Source organism: Dipodomys ordii, unplaced genomic scaffold, assembly GCF_000151885.1.
Source record: "Dipodomys ordii isolate 6190 unplaced genomic scaffold, Dord_2.0 Scaffold21, whole genome shotgun sequence".
NCBI lineage: Eukaryota > Metazoa > Chordata > Mammalia > Rodentia > Heteromyidae > Dipodomys > Dipodomys ordii.
The window spans coordinates 1,021,771-1,042,028 of NW_012267237.1; the positions used below are offsets into that span (position 1 = coordinate 1,021,771).

The 20,258-nt window shown below is 62.3% G+C and overlaps 2 protein-coding genes and 1 long non-coding RNA gene across 3 annotated transcripts in view; 1 reads left to right on the forward strand and 2 right to left on the reverse strand.

Annotated features, from left to right (window-relative positions):
- The window catches only part of Slc6a18 (solute carrier family 6 (neutral amino acid transporter), member 18), a 19,128-nt gene extending 12,941 nt beyond the window's left edge, over positions 1-6,187 (forward strand). Inside the window, exons 8-12 of the mRNA XM_013013868.1 lie at positions 1,807-1,963; positions 4,489-4,693; positions 5,024-5,183; positions 5,321-5,483; positions 5,906-6,187. Coding sequence (XP_012869322.1) covers positions 1,807-1,963; positions 4,489-4,693; positions 5,024-5,183; positions 5,321-5,483; positions 5,906-6,076 — 856 coding nt within the window. The 3' untranslated portion in view covers positions 6,077-6,187. The remainder of the gene's footprint in view (positions 1-1,806; positions 1,964-4,488; positions 4,694-5,023; positions 5,184-5,320; positions 5,484-5,905) is intronic.
- LOC105983839 overlaps positions 1-8,388 on the reverse strand; it is a 14,836-nt gene extending 6,448 nt beyond the window's left edge. The window contains exons 1-2 of the long non-coding RNA XR_001174965.1: positions 8,079-8,388; positions 1,339-1,345 (exon numbers count right to left, since the gene is read on the reverse strand). This is a non-coding gene — a long non-coding RNA (uncharacterized LOC105983839). The remainder of the gene's footprint in view (positions 1-1,338; positions 1,346-8,078) is intronic.
- Positions 8,389-16,803: 8,415 nt separating this feature from the next.
- Positions 16,804-20,258, reverse strand: part of Tert (telomerase reverse transcriptase) — a 32,372-nt gene continuing 28,917 nt past the window's right edge. Inside the window, exons 12-14 of the mRNA XM_013013828.1 lie at positions 17,991-18,121; positions 17,323-17,460; positions 16,804-16,911 (exon numbers count right to left, since the gene is read on the reverse strand). Of these exons, the coding sequence (XP_012869282.1) occupies positions 16,808-16,911; positions 17,323-17,460; positions 17,991-18,121 (373 nt within the window). The 3' untranslated portion in view covers positions 16,804-16,807. The remainder of the gene's footprint in view (positions 16,912-17,322; positions 17,461-17,990; positions 18,122-20,258) is intronic.

A 20,258-nucleotide genomic window follows, 5' to 3' on the forward strand; every position in this document is an offset into this window, starting at 1 on the left:
CCCTCCACCACACCTCCACCACACCCTCCACCACACCCTCCACCACGCCTCCGCCACGCCTCCAACACGCCTCCACCACACCCTCCACCACGCCTCCATCACGCCTGCACCACACCTCCACCACGCCTCCACCACGCCTCCACCCCACCCTCCACCACGACTCCATCACGCCTGCACCACGCCTGCACCACGCCTCTACCACACCTGCACCACGCCCTCCACCACACCTCCACCATGCCTCCACCACGCCTCCACCACGCCTCCACCACACCTCCACCACGCCTCCATCACGCCTCCACCACGCCTCCATCACACCTCCACCACGCCTCCACCACACCCTCCACCACGCCTCCATCACGCCTGCACCACGCCTCCACCACACCTCCATCACGCCTGCACCACGCCTCCACCACGCCTCCACCACACCTCCACCACACCTCCACCACGCCTCCATCACGCCTGTACCACGCCTCCACCACGCCTCCACCACACCTCCAGCACGCCTCCACCACACCTCCACCACGGTGCCTCCACCACACCTGCACCACACCCTCCACCACGCCTCCACCAAACCTCCACCACACCTGCACCACGCCCTCCACCACACCTCCACCATGCCTCCACCACGCCTCCATCACGCCTCCACCACGCCTCCACCACGCCTCCATCACGCCTCCACCACGCCTCCACCACACCCTCCACCACGCCTCCATCACGCCTGCACCACGCCTCCACCACGCCTCCATCACGCCTGCACCACGCCTCCACCACGCCTCCACCACGCCTGTACCACGCCTCCACCACGCCTCCACCACGCCTCCAGCACGCCTCCACCACACCTCCACCACGCCTCCACCACACCTGCACCACACCCTCCACCACACCTCCACCAAACCTCCACCACGCCCTCCACCACGCCTCCACCACACCTCCATTACGCCTCCACCACGCCTCCACCACGCCTCCACCACGCCATCCACCACGCCTCCACCACGCCTCCATCACGCCTGCACCACGCCTCCACCACACCTCCACCACGCCTCCACCACACCTCCACCACACCTCCATCACGCCTGCACCACGCCTCCACCACACCTCCACCACGCCTCCATCACACCTGCACCCCCACCACGCGCCGGGACACGAGGCAGCTCCGATGCACTGTGTGAGGTTATTTTAAACAGCAAGATTGCCAGCAAAAATGCGAAGAATGGGGCACTCGATGGGGCACAGAAGAGACATGGGCAGCGGGGCACGAGACGGCGCCAAGTTCTCGCCTGGCTGGAGCCTCGTGGGCCACTGACTAAATTTTGTCACCCCGTGTCTGCCCGGAACCACAAAAGAGCTCAGATACCGGGCCGGGCGTGGCGCAGAGCACCGGCTGGACGGCACTGGCCCCCGGCGCCAGCCCAAGCGTTGCCAGGCTTAGCAGTTGATTCAGCCGGTTGCGGACAGCACAGAGGGCCTGCTGACACAGAGTCCCGCCTGGTGCGCCTCTGCTCCGGAGGGCTCAGCGTGTTTGGAGGTGGAGGGAGGAGGAGGAGCCCTCCCAGCCCAGCCTGAGAAGCCCGGCCTGATGCGGCCTCCACCCGTCAGGAAGCACACATGTCTCCTCCCCATTCTCACTCGGCCCCGAGCGTCTGAGCAGGCCGGCGGACGGGCACCGGGGTTCCTGGGCCCCCGGAGCGGGCGTGCGCGGGGAGTTCGGCCCGACGTGGGGCCATGGCTGCTAGTGTTTGCATGAGCATTTCCTGGGATGTACGCGCCACACCACCCCTTGCTCACCAGCCTCCCTCCCCCCTGCAGAAACATCCTCAGCCTCATCGATGAGTTTGATTTCCCGGAGCAGAGCATCTCCAGGGACGACTACCCAACCGTGCTCACGCACCTGAACGCCACCTGTCCAGAGAGAGTGGCCCGGCTCCACCTGAGGGCCTGCCAGCTGGAGGACTTCCTGGATAAGGTAGTGTTTGGTGGAGAAGGTAGTGGAAGTGGCGTGGAAGGACGGAGGCTGTGTGCGTGGGACGGGCGGGGGCGGGGGAGGGCTGTGCCCGAGACGGGGGCCTGTGCGGGACAGGCGGGGGCAGGGGAGGGCTGTGCCCGAGACGGGGGCCTGTGCGGGACAGGTGGGGGCGGGGGAGGGCTGTGCCCGAGACGGGGGCCTGTGCGGGACAGGTGGGGGTGGGGGAGGGCTGTGCCCGGGATGGGGGCCTGTGCGGGACAGGCGGGGGCGGGGGAGGGCTGTGCCCGGGATGGGGGTCTGTGCGTGGGATGGGCGGGGGCGAGGGAGGGCTGTGCCCGGGATGGGGGTCTGTGCGGGACAGGCGGGGGCGGGGGAGGGCTGTGCCCGGGATGGGGGTTTGTGCGGGACTGGTGGGGGGCGTGGGATGGGGGGGCCATGTGTGGGACGGGAGCCTGCGCGGGACAGATGGGCCATGTGTGGGATGGGGAGCTGCGTGCGGAACGGGGTGGGCCTCGTGCGGGATGGGGGCTGCGTGTGGGACAGGAGCCTGCGCAGGACTAGGGAGCTGTGCACAGGATGGGGCCATGTGTGGGACGGGGGGCCGCGTGTGGGACGGGGGCCGTGTGTGGGACAAGGCGGTGTGCGGGACGGGGGGCTGTGTGCGGGACGGGGGATGGTGTGCGGGACGGGGGGCGGTGAGCGGGATGGGGGGGCTGTGTGCAGGACGGGGGGTGGTGTGCGGGATGGGGGCTGTGTGTGGGATGGGGGGTTGTGCGGTATTGGGGGGGCTGCGTGTGGGACGGGGGGCTGTATGTCAGATGGGGGGCTGCATGTGGGACAGGAGGCTGTGTGCAGGAGGACAGGAAGCACGCAGGGTCAGTCTGGCAGAAAATGACTCAGAGGAACGTTTCTCACAGATCCAAGCCCAGGCTCGGCCGAGAGGTGGTGAACACCATCTGCCTTGAGGCCTAGGCTGGCCGAGGGAGCCAGTGCCACCGGGCACAGACCCCAGGGACAGCCACTGCTCAGGTGGCAGAGCCCCGTGGGCTCCTGGGACCCGGAGCCCCGGGCGGGGACGGCGGCAGGAGGCTGGTCCTCACGCCGTGTGTCACGCTGGCCTCCGTGTGTCACGCTGGCCTCCGGAGTCTGGGAACCACTCACCGGCTCCCGCGCCCCTCGCTCATGCCCCTTCCCCCAGCGCAAACCCGAGGCCAGCTCACTCCTGCAACCCTAGCCTCTCAGGGGATGAGATCTGAGCCAGACCAGGCAGCAAGGCTCCGGAGACTCCGGCCACCACTCAACCAGCACAGAGCTGAAGTGGAGCTGTGGCTCCATGGCCACACACCAGCCTTGAGCATAAAAGCCAAGTGAGAGTGTGAGAGTCTGAGATCTAGCCCCAGAAGAAAGGAAAAAGAAGGAAAGAAAGGAGGGAGGGAGGGGAGGGAAGAAGGGAGGGAGGGAGGGAAGGAGGGAAGGAAGGAAGGAAAGGGAGGGAGGGAGGGAGGACAGATCTGTGGTTTGCCCCAGTGCACGTATGCGGTAAGCAGGAGCCTGTGTGGCTTGGCTGTGTCCGCACACGTGGTCAGGGTGTGTGCATGTGTGCGGTGTGGGAGCCCGTGTGGCGTGGTCAAGGCGTGTGCATGTGTGCAGTGACTAGGTGCCCGTGTGGCATGAGCAGGGTGTGCGCACGTGTGTGGTGAGCAGGTGCCCGTGTGGTGTGGTCATGGTGTGTGCACATGTGTGGGGTGGGAGCCCGTGTGGCGTGGGCAGGGTGTGTGCACGTGTTTGGGGTGGGAGCCCGTGTGGCGTGGTCAGGGCGTGTGCATGCGTGTGGTGAGCAGGAACCCATGTGGCACGGGCAGGGCGTGTGCATGTGTGTGGTGTAGGTGCCGTGAGGCGCGGGCAGGGCATGTGCATGCGTGTGGGGTGGGAGCCCGTGTGCTGTGGTCAGGGCGTGTGCACGCGTGTGGTGTAGGTGCCGTGTGGCACGGGCAGGGCGTGTGCACGCGTGTGGTGTAGGTGCCGTGTGGCGCGGGCAGGGCGTGTGCACGCGTGTGGTGTAGGTGCCGTGAGGCGCGGGCAGGGCGTGTGCACGCGTGTGGTGTAGGTGCCGTGAGGCGCGGCGTGTGCTGTGGTCAGGGCGTGTGCACGCGTGTGGTGTAGGTGCCGTGTGGCGCGGGCAGGGCGTGTGCACGCGTGTGGTGTAGGTGCCGTGAGGCGCGGGCAGGGCGTGTGCACGCGTGTGGTGTAGGTGCCGTGAGGCGCGGGCAGGGCGTGTGCATGCGTGTGGTGTAGGTGCCGTGAGGCGCGGGCAGGGCGTGTGCATGCGTGTGGTGTAGGTGCCGTGAGGCGCGGGCAGGGCATGTGCATGCATGTGGGGTGGGAGCCCGTGTGCTGTGGTCAGGGCGTGTGCACGCGTGTGGTGTAGGTGCCGTGTGGCGCGGGCAGGGCGTGTGCACGCGTGTGGTGTAGGTGCCGTGTGGCACGGGCAGGGCGTGTGCGTCTGAGTGCCCCCTGTGCTGCAGAGTGCGTCAGGCCCGGGCCTGGCCTTCCTGGTCTTCACGGAGGCTGTGCTGCACATGCCGGGCGCCTCTGCCTGGGCCGTGCTCTTCTTCGGCATGCTCTTCACCCTGGGCCTGTCCTCCATGTTCGGGAACATGGAGAGTATCATCACGCCTCTCCTGGACATGGGCATCTTGCCCAGAAGAATCCCAAAGGAGGGCCTGACGGGTGAGTGGAGGCGTGGACGCAGGGGCCTGGCCCCTGGCAGGTTCTTGGCCCGCTGCCCACACGGGGCCTCTAGACACAGAACCCCAGGGGCCTCGCCTGGACCGCGCGGGGGGGGGGGGCTGGGCCGACTGCTCTGTGTGGTGGGGACACCATGGGCCAACTCAGGAGTCCAGGGCAGGGCGGGGGCTTTCCCTCCCACATGCCCATGGGGTCCTTCCTGCCCCAGGAGACAGGGAGCGACGGCCAGAGGCTGGGGTGGCCCCCGGGGGGCATCCCCCAGACCCCGAGCCCCTCACCTGTGACCCCAGCCCACCCCGCACCCACCTCCAGGGCTGGTGTGCCTGGCGTGCTTCCTCTGCTCCACCTGCTTTGTGCTGCAGTCCGGAAGCTACTGGCTGGAGATCTTCGACAACTTTGTGGCATCTCTGAACCTGCTCATCTTCGCCTTCTGCGAGGTGGTCGGCGTCATCTATGTCTACGGGATGAAGCGGTGAGCCGCCCCTCCCCTCGAGCTGCACCCCCCCACGGCTCACACCCCCAAGCACACGGATAGGGTTCCCAGGCCGGGGCTGAGCCGGGCTGGCTTCCCGGGCCTGAGGGCGGCCTGTCGAGCGTCCTGTGTGGCAGGTTCTGTGATGACATCGAGTGGATGACCGGCCGGCGGCCCAACCTGTACTGGCGGGTGACATGGTGGGTGGTGAGCCCCCTCCTGCTGCTCAGCATCTTCCTGTCCTGTGTCGTCCTCCTGGCCCAAAGGCCGCCCCGCTACAAGGCCTGGAACCCCCAATATGTAGGTCTTCTGGTGGAATGTGGGGTTCTTGTGTCCTGGCCCCCACAGGGCCACTCAGGGCTGTATACCCCCACGTGGACAGGCCTCTGACAGCCTGGCCTGGCCACGCGGGGCGAGGGGCGCTGGGGTGGCCTGCCACGCGGGGCGAGGGGCGCTGGGGTGGCCTGGCCACGCGGGGTGACCGGGCGCTTGGGTGTGCACAGCAGGCGTGGCCGAGGCCCAAGGCTGGGGCGCTCCAGCCTGCTCTCATCTCAGGAGTGGGAGTGAAGCTGCAGTGTGCTGCAGCGTGCTTGTGGGCAGCCTCCTCCCAGGGCTGGGGCTGGCTCCTCCCAGGGCCCTCGAGCATGGCGCGCAGTCTCTGCAGGGCAGGTCCGGGCTGGGGCATCCGGCCCAGCCCCACAGTGCCCCTCCTGTCTCTGCAGGTGCAGTTCCCCTTGCGGGAGGAGAAGCTGTACCCAGGCTGGGTGCTGGCTACCTGTGTGCTCCTGGCCTTCCTGCCCATCCTGTGGGTCCCCACCATCGCGCTGGCCCAGCTGCTGGCCAGGCGCCGACAGAGGACGGACACACAGCCAGCCACCAGCCCGAAGCCATAACATGTGGGGCCTGCGGAGGGAGCGGGCTGGGGGGGGGGGGGCGCTCCTGGCGTGTGGTTGCTTAGATCAATACATGTTCTCTACCACCATGCCGTGTTCCCACTGACTCCCCAGCTCACCCTCAGCACACAGCAGTCTCCAGAGATTCACAGGGCCCAGGACACCATGTCCAGCCCTGAGTCCTGAGCATCTGGAGAACCTGGGGGTGGTGGGGCGCTTGCTACCCCTGGGAATCCACGGCAGCTGGGGTGGCACTCACAATGGTGACATGCAGAGCTGGGAACTCATTGTAGGTGTGAGACCTCCATGTCACGAGTCATAGGAATCTGACCCTAGGCTGATCTCCAAGAAAAGGGCTGAGCTAAAATATGTAGGCCCTGGGCACAAAGAAGCCCTGGCAGAGACCCACCTGGGCTCACCACCTCTGAGGGGAGCGAGGTCCAGACGATTCAGACAACCTTCCCACCTTCCCATCAGGAATCAGCCAAGTCGTGAGAGTATGAAGAACAAATGCGGTGGTGCCATTTTTATTTTCTCAATGCTCATTTTAGTCAAGAAAGCATAAAAGGCAGGCAAGGGGGCTTAGGAGGCGTCCGAAGTGAGAAAGACCACTTCTCAACCCACAGCTGGCACCGCGCCATGCGGGGGGCTGACACCGGCAGGATGCGGTCTGAGGTGAACCCCAGAAGAGTCCACGAGACTCCATCTCCACGGAAGGAGAGCTGCACGTGATCCCAAAACACCTGGTGTGGGCAGCCCCTGGCTCTGAGCCATCCTCAGCGGGAGATCCTCGCTAGTGTCCCGTCACCCGAGAAGCTCCAGTCCCTCCAAGAGCAAAAGGCGATGCCGGGTGCCGCTGGTTCATGCCTGAACCCTCTGCTCAGGAGGCTGAGAGCTGAGGCTTGAGGTTCAAAGCCAGCCCGGGAAAGTCCATGAGCCTCCTATCTCCAGTTACCACCTGAAAACTAGAAGTGGCGCTGTGGCTCAAGTGGTAGAGGACCAGCCTTATGTGAAAGAGCTCAGGGACAGCGCCCAGGCCCTGAGTTCAAGTCCCATGACCAACCAAAAAGAAGTCTGTCCAGTCAAGGGGTGACACTGGCTCGCCACGCCAGTCCTCCGCAGTGGACTTCAGACCCCTGCGGAGGCTCAGCCCCCGGGTTGTGTGCCTGGCACCCACACGCCTCCTCCCTTCCCCCACCCCAGCAGCAGTGTGGACCAGCCGCAGCTCTAAAGCAGGGGGTGTTGGACATGGAACCCACATCCACCCATGGCTTCTGGTGGCCAGAAAAGCTTCGAGCAGGCCCTGGTACCTCATAAAAAATGAACTGGTAATGTGGTGCTGGCCATAGTGCTGAACACCCAAGCTAGCTCGGCATCACCATGAGGTGGGATATTGGCTTGGATAGTGTCACCGTGTGGTGGGATATTGGGCTTGCTTCGTGTAGTGAGCCATCCTTGCCACGGACAGCTCAGACCCTAAACAAAGCCAACCGAAGTGCCCTGCAAGTGACCCAGCACTCCAGCTCATGCTCCCCACACCTGTCACAAGGGACAGCAGTGGACGCAGCAGAGGCCCACGTCCATCGAGAGGTGGAGGACAGCAGTGGATGCAGCAGAGGCCACGCCCATCGAGAGCAGAGGCCACGCCCATCGAGAGCAAAGGCCACGCCCATCGAGAGATGGAGGACAGCAGTGGATGCAGCAGAGGCCACGCCCATCGAGAGCAGAGGCCACGCCCATCGAGAGATGGAGGACAGCAGTGGATGCAGCAGAGGCCACGCCCATCGAGAGCAGAGACCACACCCATCGGGAGCAGAGGCCACACCCATCGAGAGGTGGAGCAGAGGCCACGCCCATCGAGAGGTGGAGCAGAGGCCACGCCCATCGAGAGGTGGAGCAGAGGCCACGCCCATCGAGAGATGGAGGACAGCAGTGGATGCAGCAGAGGCCACACCCATCGGGAGCAGAGGCCACGCCCATCGAGAGGTGGAGCAGAGGCCACGCCCATCGAGAGGTGGAGGACAGCAGTGGACACAGCAGAGCCCACTGTACAGTGGATACAGAACGCAGGTGGGTGCGGTGAGCTCAGCCTCTCGGCTGCCCCGCGAGAACTCAGAGACGGCTATCACCACCAGCCCGTCTTTCCTCAGCCACAACCAACTGAAAACGAACTGAAAGCAGAGGACAGCCACTGGCTCTAGGAGCTGGCTACACCCAAAGATGGACTTCAGGCATAGTGAGACCCCGCCCATGGAACTCTCCAGAACCGGCATCCAGGCATCACTCTTGGCTGGGGCTCTCTGTGCTCCCTTCTCTAGTATCTAACCGTAAAACAGGAGCTGGACAGGCTGGTCCAGAACAGGAGGAAGCTCGTACCATGGCTTGCTGCAAGAGGGAGGCCACAGGAAGTGGACACTGTTCCCCCAAGAAAGTTCTAGATGAGGAAGGGCTGCAGGCCCCACCTGTGTGCACGGGTGTGCGGCCCCCTCTGGAGGTGGAGCCTGCATGCGCCCAGCCTGGACACTCTGCTCTGGCCCGACGCCAGGCCGCGGCGTGTGGACGGCTGGGGGCTGAGTGGTGAGCCCAGGTCACAGCCACATCACAAACCAGGACGGGCCTCCTGACACCTGTGTGGCACGCGTGCCCCACGCCAGGCCAGCACGCACCACTCCACAGATTCACCTCCCCGGAAGATGGACAGGAGGTGGCCCCACAGGTGACTGAGACATAGACAGATGGACAGGAGGTGGTCCCATAGGTGACTGAGACACAGAAGTTGGTCCAAAACCCAGCAGATGCCTGCCCACCCAACATGCAAATGGCTCGGGGTCAGTAGCTGACTCCTCAGGAGCTGGGAGCCGGTACCCGGCCACCACTCAGGGAGGTGGACAAGGCTGCCCAGGGAACGGGCCTGAGCCGTGGCCACCCTCATGTGTAAAGCGCCATCAACATGCCCGAGCCGCGGGTCGCTCCGTCCCAGAGCTTCAGTGCCGACTTGGAAACGCACCACTGCAGATGCGTGTTTGCTCAGGACGCACACAGCCCCCCCCGCCCCCCTCCGGCCACACATGCTCTCTCCACCCCGCCAGGTACCTCCCCTCCCCCCAGCTCCGTTCTCTAAGGCTAGCATTGTCTGGAGGTGACTAAACCCAGGGATCACGGGTAACTCCTCGTCCCAGTGTCGAATATGTCCACTGCTGTACGGAAGCGGACTCTTCCCGCCAGGAAGACCTTGGCCCATGGCTGAGAACCGTGAGCCTTGTTAGATGGGCGGCGGACGCCCGACTGCCCTTTGGGCCACACAAGCCCTGTCCTCAGCGGTGTGAGGTTAAGGGCAGACCAAGCTGCAGCGGGCAGCGGCCACACTCGGAAGGCACCAGACGGAAATGGCCCTCCTCCACCCACAGCACGCTCCAGCGGTGGAGGTGTGCCACTGGCCTGGGCCCCCGTCAGACGGCATCCAGCCTGAGGACGGTGCCCAGAAACCCACCCAAGCCAGCAGGAGCCTCTGGCCTCTGCAGGCCACGGCTCAATCGGCATGGGTGACTGGTACGTGGAGTCGTGCCCAGGCCTCTGGCCCCAGTGCTGCCCGGCGGAAGCCACGAGCAGTCCACGCAGGCGTCAGGTCTCGCTCTGAGAACCAGTCCTGTGTTGTCTGCTGCTGCACCGAATCACTGAAACTGGCTTATACCAAGGAGCTCCGGGCTGTGCCCCCACCGGCCGGCATGGGGCGTGGGCAGGCTGACCCCTCACTGTGTCTGCTCACAAGCATCCCTTCACACCCCAAATCGTAGGCTTGGCCCTTCCAAAGACTCCTGGCAGTCTTTCTCATAGCCTAGTTGTCCAACTTCCTTCTCTTCCAGCCCTAGGACACCAGACCCTGCCATGCAATCCAGGATGGCAACTTCATCCATGAGCTGCCTGAACGCCCCTCTGCCCGTCCCCCTCCCCCCACGGGTCCTGGCGTCCGGGGAGCATTGCTCTGCCCAGCTCAGGCTGTGGGAGGCTCAGGAGCTGCTCAGGGTGCACAGCATCGAGCCAGGGGGCTGGCACTGAGCCAGCATCCTTGGCAGGCAGAGGGGAAGGCTACCAAGGACAAGCCTCCTCGCCTGGCACCACTGGGGACTGGGCTCCACCCTTACCCAGTCTGAATTATTGTTCCACACACACATCTGGGGAATCAGCGTGAACAAGCTGCAGCCTACGATGTAGGGGAACACCAAAACCACATTTTCTTTCCTTGCGTGTGGTGAGTTTTTCTGGTGGTTAATTAGAGATTCATCTCCTGGACTTTTCTGCTTTGAATGGGCTTCAAACCCCATCTCTCAGATCTTGGCTCCTCAGCTAGGATTTTTTTTTCCAGGCAGAAGTATTGGGGGAGAGCACACTGCACAAGACGGAATGTGCAGGCGGGCGAGGGAGGAGGAGGAGGAAGGGGAGAGCCCGGCCTGCCAGGTGCGCATGGGATGGAATGTGCAGTGAGGAGGAGGAGGAGGAGGAGAAGGAGGAGGAGGAAGGGGAGAGCCCGGCCTGCCAGGCGTGCATGAGATGGAATGCACAGTGAGGAGGAGGAGGACGAGGACGAGGATGAAGGGGAGAGCCCAGCCTGCCAGGTGCGCATGGGATGGAATGCGCAACGGCTCACAACAAGACTGGGTTTATGTAGGAAGAGGGGGAGTGGCCATGACGGACCTCAGAGCCTGGGAACTTCCATGGCCAAAGGAGGCATGGCCAGGGTGGTCCAGAAGTGACCTCAGAGGAAGCGGCTCCCAAGGAAGTGAGCTCCCTCAGAGCCCGGGAAGGGTGGTCCCGAAGTGAGCTGCCTCAGAGCCCCGGAAGGGTGGTCCAGAAGTGAGCTCCCTCAGAGCCCGGGGCCGCCCACTGTCCCCAGGTGTGCTGTTACCTGGACAGACACGGCACGGACTTCTAGGGAGGGACACGTACATGGAAAGAAAACAAGGGCCCGTTTTCCTGGGCGGAACTAACATTCCAGCCCTTTGACAGTTATAGAGGGGGTGCAGATTCTCCCTGGCTACTTTTGCTGGCAAGGGGCGTCGACATTAGGGGTAGAAGACATAGATGTCACCCATTCCGAAGGCAGCAGTAACAGTTCCTTGGTGGTGAGCGTGGGTATAGATGACATCTGAAAGAAATCTTACAAGGCAGGGGCTGAGCAATAAGAAAAAATGTTATTAGAGGGCGCACTAACGGCAGAAGGAAGGGTTCAGGGAAGAAAATTAGAAATTAGACGGTGCGCTAGTTCCTATCTCCTACATTCCAGGTGGCCCTAGAGTTGGAGGAAAATAACCCTAGCTGACATCTGGGGACTAGATGGGGAGAGCATCAGAGTAACCAGTCAGAAGCTGGGCTGGACTGGAGTGCTTGCAGGCCCGGTGTGCGGCCGGGAGCATTCCCTCCAACGGGACTGTAGATGTCTGGATTAGAGTATGGATGGAGACCCAGAAATGCACCAAGGCAAACTGTCCTGAGGCTAGGACTCACCAGCTTTGACTGTGATCCTCTGATCAAAGGAGCCTTTTAGCACAAGACCCTTTTTATTCCCAACTGAAGCAACAAGATCAACAGAAATAGTTGTTTGTTTTTGGGGGGTCCGGTTGTGGGGCCTAAACACTGGCCTGGGCGCTGTCCCTCAGCTCTTCAGGTCAAGGCTAGCACTCTACCACTTGAGCCACAGCACCACTTCCGGCTTTTTTCTTTTTTCATGTGGTGCTGAGGAATCGAACCCAGGGCCTCAGGCATGCAAGGCAAGTGCTCTACCACTGAGCCACCTTCCCAGCCCCAACAGAAATAGGTTTAAAACAGGGTTTACCTGGAACTTGTTAAGAACAGAAGTTTTCCAATACATACAAGAGTTATTTATCCCTCTGTGGGGCTAAATGCTGCAGAGCACTAAAACCTGTAATGACAAAACTCACTGCATAGAGCACTTTAGGATACTACTTAAGATTGAAGCCAGCGTTGCGTCCAAGCAGCTTGCACACTTGGGAAACAGATGTTAAGACATGTTCGTGTGCACCCAAATCTGATGAGCTTCTTTGTGGCTTGAGTTTAAAACTGCCCTCCCCACCAAAGGCCAGTTACCAAAGGCCTTTAAAACGATTTTGGTAAAGAGACTCACTAGCATATAAACTGGCCTTTGAACACTTACTAGAAGGGTGAGGGTGTGATCATGAAAACTCAACTTGTGGTCAAGATGGAGAACTTCTGGACAAGTCAAGACAGTAAGAAAACCTGGCAGAGCTTCACTAAGTAAGCAAGCAGCAAGGCAGGGGCACACAGTAAGAGTGTGGGCGATCTCCAGGCAAGTTTTAGCTAAGAAAATTCAAGCCCAGGACAGCTAGCCTTCAAGAGGGGGCTCTCTGTGGCTCACCTTCAAAGGCACAAGCAGAGGGGGGAGGGAGGGAGGAAGCTGAACTACAAGACAAGTTACCTCTGGAGAGGAGATGGCCAGGAGGCCTGGGAGGCAGGAGGCAGAGGATGAGCAGGAAAGCCTGAATGTACAGAACCTCTGGCCATCGACCACTGGGCTAGCAGAAACTGCGGCAATAAAAGCAAGGCATTTTGACTTTATGGAGTCCTTGAAAATGTAGGAGACACCTCAAAGGAGTGTCCCAGCTCAATAGGGAACAAGAAACACAGGAGGGAGGCTGGTCAGTGTAGAGGCTATGAATGGAAGGTGTCCCTGTCTACCCAGAATTACACTCAATTTAGACATCCCGGAAATGGGAAGCAACTGGCCAAACATGCATAGGAGATCTTTCTGGCATGGTGCCAGAGAGAGAGAGACAGACAGACAGACAGAGAGAGAGAGTCAGAGGGCCTGTAGGAAGTCACCAGCCAGAAGCAGGGGGATGGTGTGGTGGATACACACCCAGCCAAGGCCAAGGTGATTAGTCCAGTGTGGAGCTCCCTTAGCTTCCAGGCCCGTGGAGGTGTGACCAGGAGGCAAATTAAGTCAGAGACCGTGGAGGGAATTCAGCGACTCCTGGCGCTATCCTATTACTCCGGTGGAGTCTGCTTAGCATGGGAAACCAGCTTTCAGATCAGAGAATGGGGCTTCAGAGACCTATCTCTGAGTATTGGGACTTCACCGAAGTCTACCTCGGAGAATGGGGCTTCACAGAGGCCTACCTCCTGGAAAGGCTGGCAAACCCCTGGGAAAGATGTGTTTCTGCCTTTCTTTTCCTCACTGTATAAGAGTGCCTATTAATCTTTTACTGTTTCTGCTGTTCATCGTACTTACTCATTGTCAACGTTCCCAGCTGGTGACCACCCAAGAATGAAGCCCTGCAGCAAGATTGTGTAAACTTTTGCCCTTTCTTATGGAGACTTTTTGCTATAAAAGTTTGTTATCCTCTACATTAAATCGCACTCAGCATCCACTCCTCTTGTGTGTGAGTTGTCTGTTTGCCATCTCCCCACCTATTCCAGTTCCTCCCCTAGGTGTCCTCCGTCGTCCCGACAGAGCTGGTCCGTGGCACACACCATGATGTAGGTTCGGCCCAAAGGACACCACCATGATCCAGGCAGAAGAGTTTAAGCCGGGTGCCAGTGGCTCACGTCTGTAATCCTAACTGCTTTAGAAGGCTGAAATCTGAGGATGGCAGTGCAAAGCCAGCCTGGGAAGGAAAGTCTGTGAGACTCATGTCCGATAACCATCAGAACACCAGAGGAGGCGCTGGGGCTCAAGTGGTAGAGCGCTCGCCTTGAGCGGAAGAGTGCAGGGACAGTGCCCAGGCCCAGAGTTCAAGCCCCACCACTGACAGAGACAGAGAAAGGGGGGGAGTTTATTGGGGAGAGCATACTGCGGGCCTGCACAGGTGGAGGGTACAGGGTGCAAGGGGGAGGGGAAGAGGGGGAGGGGAAGGGACAAGCCCAGCCTGCTGCTGCGGGAGAGGCCAGCTGTTTTCTTCCTTTTGTTCAGCTTGGCCCTGAGGGCATCTGACAGCTGCCAGAGGTTTAAACACATAACCCAGAGCTTCATACTTTGAGTGATATCAGAGCAAGTTCCCTTTAAGGGCTAAATGCTGCGGTAGACCCACAAGTGGTAAAAACCAGGTAAATCACACTAGGTTAGTCAGGATGTGGGGGCTAGAGCATCACCGCACGCCAGGCCCGACAGAGCGGCTGACTGTGCACCACCGACCCCATCCATCACTGCAAGGCCAGCGGAGGCCCCGCACCACCCACCCCATCCATCTGCAGCCCCAGGGAGGCCCCGCACCACCCACCCCATCCATCTGCAGCCCCAGGGAGGCCCCGCACCACCCACCCCATCCGTCTGCAGCCCCAGGGAGGCCCCGCACCACCCACCCCATCCATCACTGCAGCCCCAGGGAGGCCCCGCACCACCCACCCCATCCATCTGCAGCCCCAGGGAGGCCCCGCACCACCCACTCCATCCATCACTGCAACCCCAGGGAGGCCCCGCACCACCCACCCCATCCGTGTGCAGACCAAGGGAGGCCCCGCACCACCCACCCCATCCATCTGCAGCCCCAGGGAGGCCCCGCACCACCCACCCCATCTGTCTGCAGCCCCAGGGAGGCCCCGCACCACCCACCCCATCTGTCTGCAGCCCCAGGGAGGCCCCGCACCACCCACCCCATCCGTCTGCAGCCCCAGGGAGGCCCCGCACCACCCACCCCATCCGTCTGCAGCCCCAGGGAGGCCCCGCACCACCCACCCCATCTGTTTGCAGACCCAGGGAGGCCCCGCACCACCCACCCCATCCATCTGCAGCCCCAGGGAGGCCCCCGCACCACCCACCCCATCCGGTACTGCAACGGCAGGGAGGCCCGGTGTGCCCCGGCCCACGAGGCAAGGAGGTAGCTTCACCGCTGGTGCAGAGCCCTGGTGCACTCCTGAGAGCCCCGCCCAGTTCTGTTCCCATTGGCACCCTGGCCCGGTGGGTCAGCACCGTCCCGGGCTGTGGGCACCGAGTGTATTTGTGAGTGCTTCCTGGACCTGGGTCTGTTGTGAACGCACCAGGCTTTGTCACTAGGCCGCACCGAAGGCCACCGACACACAAGGCAGTAACACCTGCCATGAACTCTGGGCTCAAGCCTACCGGCAGCATTATGACCAGCCAGTGGACAGTTTCCATGGTTCCACCGGGCACGTCTGTTCTGGAAGCTTCTAGAATGGTTCATGGCTATCTGGATGTCACTTAGGAGCCTCTGCAGCAGCCCAGCTGGTCTTGCCCAAGCCAGCTCCCAAGCCCGGAGGCCAGCAGGCACACAGGCACCAGACGGAACTGGAACTGGGGCTTGAATGCCCAGCCTCTCACTCACATCTGGCTTTTTCCACTCTAGGCTGTACTTTCCCACTTGAGCCACTGCTAACTTTTCTGCCCAAGCTGGCTTCAAACTCAATCCTCAGTCCTCAGCCTCCTGAGGAGCTAGGGTAACAGGTGTGAGCCACGGGCGCTCAGCTCAACCGTGTGCGTTGGTGACTGTACGGTGGCGCTCAAGACGTCTTAGCATACACACCGAGACAGCTGACCTTTAATTGGTTTTGTCTGCTTTGGAGGTAGTCTCACTACAGCCCAGGCTGGCCCTCAGGGCTCGGATTACAGGCCTAGTGTTTCCCTCCTCGGTCCCTGAGCACAGCTGGGGTCTGCTCGGCAGAGGAGGCTGGCAGTGGGCGCGGGGCTCTGTTGTGAGGCTGGGCGTGGGCACCCGTGGGGAGGCTAGCCCCACCCTCCGCTCCCAAGGCAGGCATTAGGGTGGTCCACGTGACGGTGGCGCTTAGGGAGTGCTGCCCACAGGAGGGAGGAGCCCCCACCCACAACCGCACCCCACGCACGGCCTGTCATCCGTCCCACGCCCGTGGAGAGTTCCCGTTGCAAGGAGACCCTCAGCCTGTAACATGCCAGGGCCGCCGCCTCCTCCTCCTCTTCCTCCACCTGCCACACGCCCAGGGCCCGTCCTCCACCCGCCACAGGCCCACTGCACCTCCACATTCCTGGAGGATTACACAGGGGATCTACCTCCTGAGGACACGAGAAGGACACGGAGCCCACCCCGGGAGGACACGGGGAGGACATGGAGCCCACCCCGGGAGGACACAGAGCCCACCCTGGGAGGACACGAGGGAGGACACGGAGCCCACCCCGGGAGGACATGGGGAGGACACGGAGCCCACCCCGGGAGGACACAGGAGAGGACATGGAGCCCACCCTGGGAGGACACGGAGTCCACCCTGGGAGGACACGGGAGAGGACACGGAGCCCACCCCGGGAGGACACGGAGCCCACCCTGGGAGGACACGGAGCCCACCCCAGGAGGACACGGAGCCCACCCCGGGAGGACACGGAGTCCACCCTGGGAGGACACGGAGCCCACCCTGGGAGGACACGGGGGAGGACACAGAGCCCACCCTGGGAGGACACGGGAGAGGACACGGAGCCCACCCCGGGAGGACACGGAGCCCACCCCGGGAGGACACGGAGCCCACCCCGGGAGGACACGGAGCCCACCCCGGGAGGACACGGAGCCCACCCTGGGAGGACACGGGAGAGGACACGAGCCCACCCTGGGAGGACACGGGAGAGGACACGGGGAGGACACGGAGCCCACCCCGGGAGGCGGGGCACAGGGACAGACCTCACACCACCCCAGGGCAGGTGTCAGGGATACCATGAGACTTGTTATGAGCTGGCCTGTGTGGCCACAGCTGGAGGTAGAGCTGGTCCTGCCGGGAGGCCCATCAGTCCAGGATGGTCTTAAAGTCCGTGGCCAGTGCTGGGTCAGCAGCGGCCTGCAGGACAGCCAGCGTGGCCTTGGGGAGCTTCTGGCACAGCTGGGTCTGGGCTGCAGCAGAGGGCAGAGCTCAGATTTTTTCCCAAAGAGGCCAGAGTCCTTCAGCCCAGCACCAAGGATGCGCTGGGGCCCAGTGCCAAGATGGACAAGAGACCTCCTAGCCAAGAGAAGCCAGGGACCCGAAAGAATAGCAGTGGACTGCAGGGGTAGGCAAGGGACAGGAAGGCCGGAGCCAAGACGAGGTCGAGCAGCTCCCCTGGGGTGGGGTGGGGTGGGGTGGGGGAGGCGTGGCCCCAGTGGCCCCTTCTGCTCGAGGCGGCTGAGCTGGAGGACAGCCCCCCAGCTGCCTCACCGCCTGGGGCTGCCCGTGTGGCCGCCCTTCCGGTGGGAGTCAATGGCAGGATACCTGCCGGGAAGGGGGGGCTGGGCCATGCGGGAGTGCTCACTTGCACTCACACCTACCTGTCCTGAGTGGTCCCAGGAGACACTTGTAGGTGCCACGGTGACAGGCCAGCTTGAGCAGGAAGGCCCGGAAGCAGAGCCACTGTGCAGCCTCAGAGGGAAAAGGGCCGCAGGCCCCCTTGGATCCTAGTGAGAGCCCTGCGGAGCAAGCTGGGCTGAGGGCTGGGGAGGACCGCGGCTGGGGAAGACCGGGGGCTGAGGGCTGGGGAGGACCGGGGCTGGGAAGCAAGCTGGGCTGAGCCCTGGGGAGCAAACTGGGCTGGGGGCTGGGGAAGACCGGGGCTGGGGAGGACTGGGGCCGGGGAGGACCGGGGCTGGGGGCTGGGAAGCAAGCTGGGCTGAGCCCTGGGGAGCAAGCTGGGCTGAGGGCTGGGGAGGACCGGGGCTGGGGGCCGGGGAGGACCGGGGCTGGGGGCCGGGGAGGACCGGGGCTGGGGGCCGGGGAGGACCGAGCCTGGGGGCCAGGGAGGACCAGGGCTGGGGAGGACCGGGGCTGGGAAGGACCAGGGCTGGGGAGGACCAGGGCTGGGGAGGACCGGGGCTGGGGAGGACCGGGGCTGGGGAGGACCGGGGCTGGGGAGGACCGGGGCTGGGGAGGACCGGGGCTGGGGAGGACCGGGGCTGGGGACCGGGGTACCACCCAGCCTGCCCCCATGCTCTGCACACACCTGTGTTCCGGGCTTTCAGGATGGAGAAGCAGCAGGCCGCCATGTCAGAGATGATGCTCAGGAAGAATAAGGGGTTCCTCCACACACCCTGGTCAAAGGGGAGCTGCAGCACGCAGGCGTGAAACCTGCAGACATGTGCACATGTGTCCACACGCCCCGGTCAAAGGGGAGCTGCAGCACGCAGGCGTGAGACCTGCAGACATGTGCACATGTGTCCACACGCCCCGGTCAAAGGGGAGCTGCAGCACACAGGCGTGAGACCTGCAGATGTGTGCACACGCGTCCACACCCTGGTCAACGGGGAGCTGCAGCACACAGGCGTGAAGCCTGCAGATGGGGTGGGGAGCTCATAGACATGTGCACACACGTCCACACGCCCCGGTCAAAGGGGAGCTGCAGCACACAGGCATGAAGCCTGGAGACGTGTGCACACGCGTCCACACGCCCCAGTCAAAGGGGAGATGGAGCACACAGGCGTGAGACCTGCAGACATGTGCACACGCGTCCACATGCCCTGGTCAAAGGGGAGATGCAGCACACAGGCGTGAGACCTGCAGACATGTGCACACACGTCCACACGCCCCAGTCAAAGGGGAGATGCAGCACACAGGCGTGAGACCTGCAGACATGTGCACACGCGTCCACATGCCCTGGTCAAAGGGGAGATGCAGCACACAGGCGTGAGACCTGCAGACGTGTGCACACACATCCACACGCCCCGGTCAAAGGGGAGCTGCAGCACACAGGCGTGAAGCCTGCAGATGAGGCGGGGAGCTCATCATGTGTGTGCACTGCTTTAGGTAACATGCAAACAATGGCGTGTGCACAAGTGCTGCACGCTGTACTCTGCAGCATATGTAGTCCATCACCAGCTCTGGTGTGCTGCACAGGGACCCTGTCCATACTCCTGACCCTCTGGAACTTGACAAGCCAGCAAGCACGCAGCCTCGTGGCGCTGCCCAGTGGGAAGGGTCCTACTTGCCACACAGGACAGAGCCCAGAAGCGTTCCTGACAAACGCCAGCCAGGCATCAGCGCTCACCTGTAACCCTAGCTACTCAGCAGACTGAGATTGGAGGATCATGGTTTGAAGCCAGCCTGAGATTTTTTTTTCTGGGGGAGGGGAGGTAGTCCTGGGACTTTGAAATCAGGGCTCCAGGCTGTCCCCGAGCATGACTCCACCACTTTGGCCATAGCTCTACTTTGGCTTATTTGTGCTTAACTAGAGATAAAGAGTCTCAAAGTTTCCTTCCGGGTCTAGCAGTGAAGTAAGGAGGCTGAGCCTAAATCATTTCTTACAGACAGGTGGGAGTTGGGGGCTGTCCACCCAGCTCCCAGGCCTGGAGATGAGACAAGCCATCCTTCAAAATGCAGATGCCCCGTACCAGGTAAGCCAGGAGAGTTCTGACTCATAGACGCAGACGATACCTTCCCGGTGGGGAAGGGTGACCCCCCCTTCTCAGGTGATGGGTGGGGAGATGGGTAGGTGGGCACTTGGCCGATAGGTTGCTGAACCCGTCAGTCTGGGGCCTGGGACTGTTCTGTGACCCGGCCCTGTACCCCGACCTTATTTAGGCCTGGACCAGCCTAGCTGCCCAGTCGCCATGCTATGTCTCTGATCCTGTCCCAAGTTCCGCCCTTGTCTTGTGTCTCTCCATGTTCATGTCCTGCGTCCTGCCTCCTGGCTGTCTTCCACATGTCTCCATGATCACCTCCTGTGTCCTGTTTCCCTGTTCGTCTTCCGTGTGTCTCTGTGATCGCATCCTGCGTCCTGTTTCCCTGTTCATCTTCCATGTGTCTCTGTGATCGTGTCCCGTGTCCTGTCCCCTGGCTCGTCTTCCATGTCTCCGTGATCGCATCCTGCGTCCTGTTTCCCTGTTCATCTTCCATGTGTCTCCGTGATCGCATCCTGCGTCCTGTTTCCCTGTTCATCTTCCATGTGTCTCTGTGATCGTGTCCCGTGTCCTGTCTCCCAGCTCATCTTCCGTGTGTCTCCGTGATCGTGTCCCATGTCCTGTCCCCTGGCTCGTCTTCCATGTCTCCGTGATCATGTCCTATGTCCTATTTCCCTGTTCATCTTCCGTGTGTCTCCGTGATCGTGTCCCGTGTCCCCTGGCTCGTCTTCCGTGTCTCCGTGATCGCATCCTGTGTCCTGTCTCCCAGCTCATCTTCCATGTGTCTCCGTGATCGTGTCCCGTGTCCTGTCCCCTGGCTCGTCTTCCGTGTCTCCGTGATCGCATCCTGTGTCCTGTTTCCCTGTTCGTCTTCT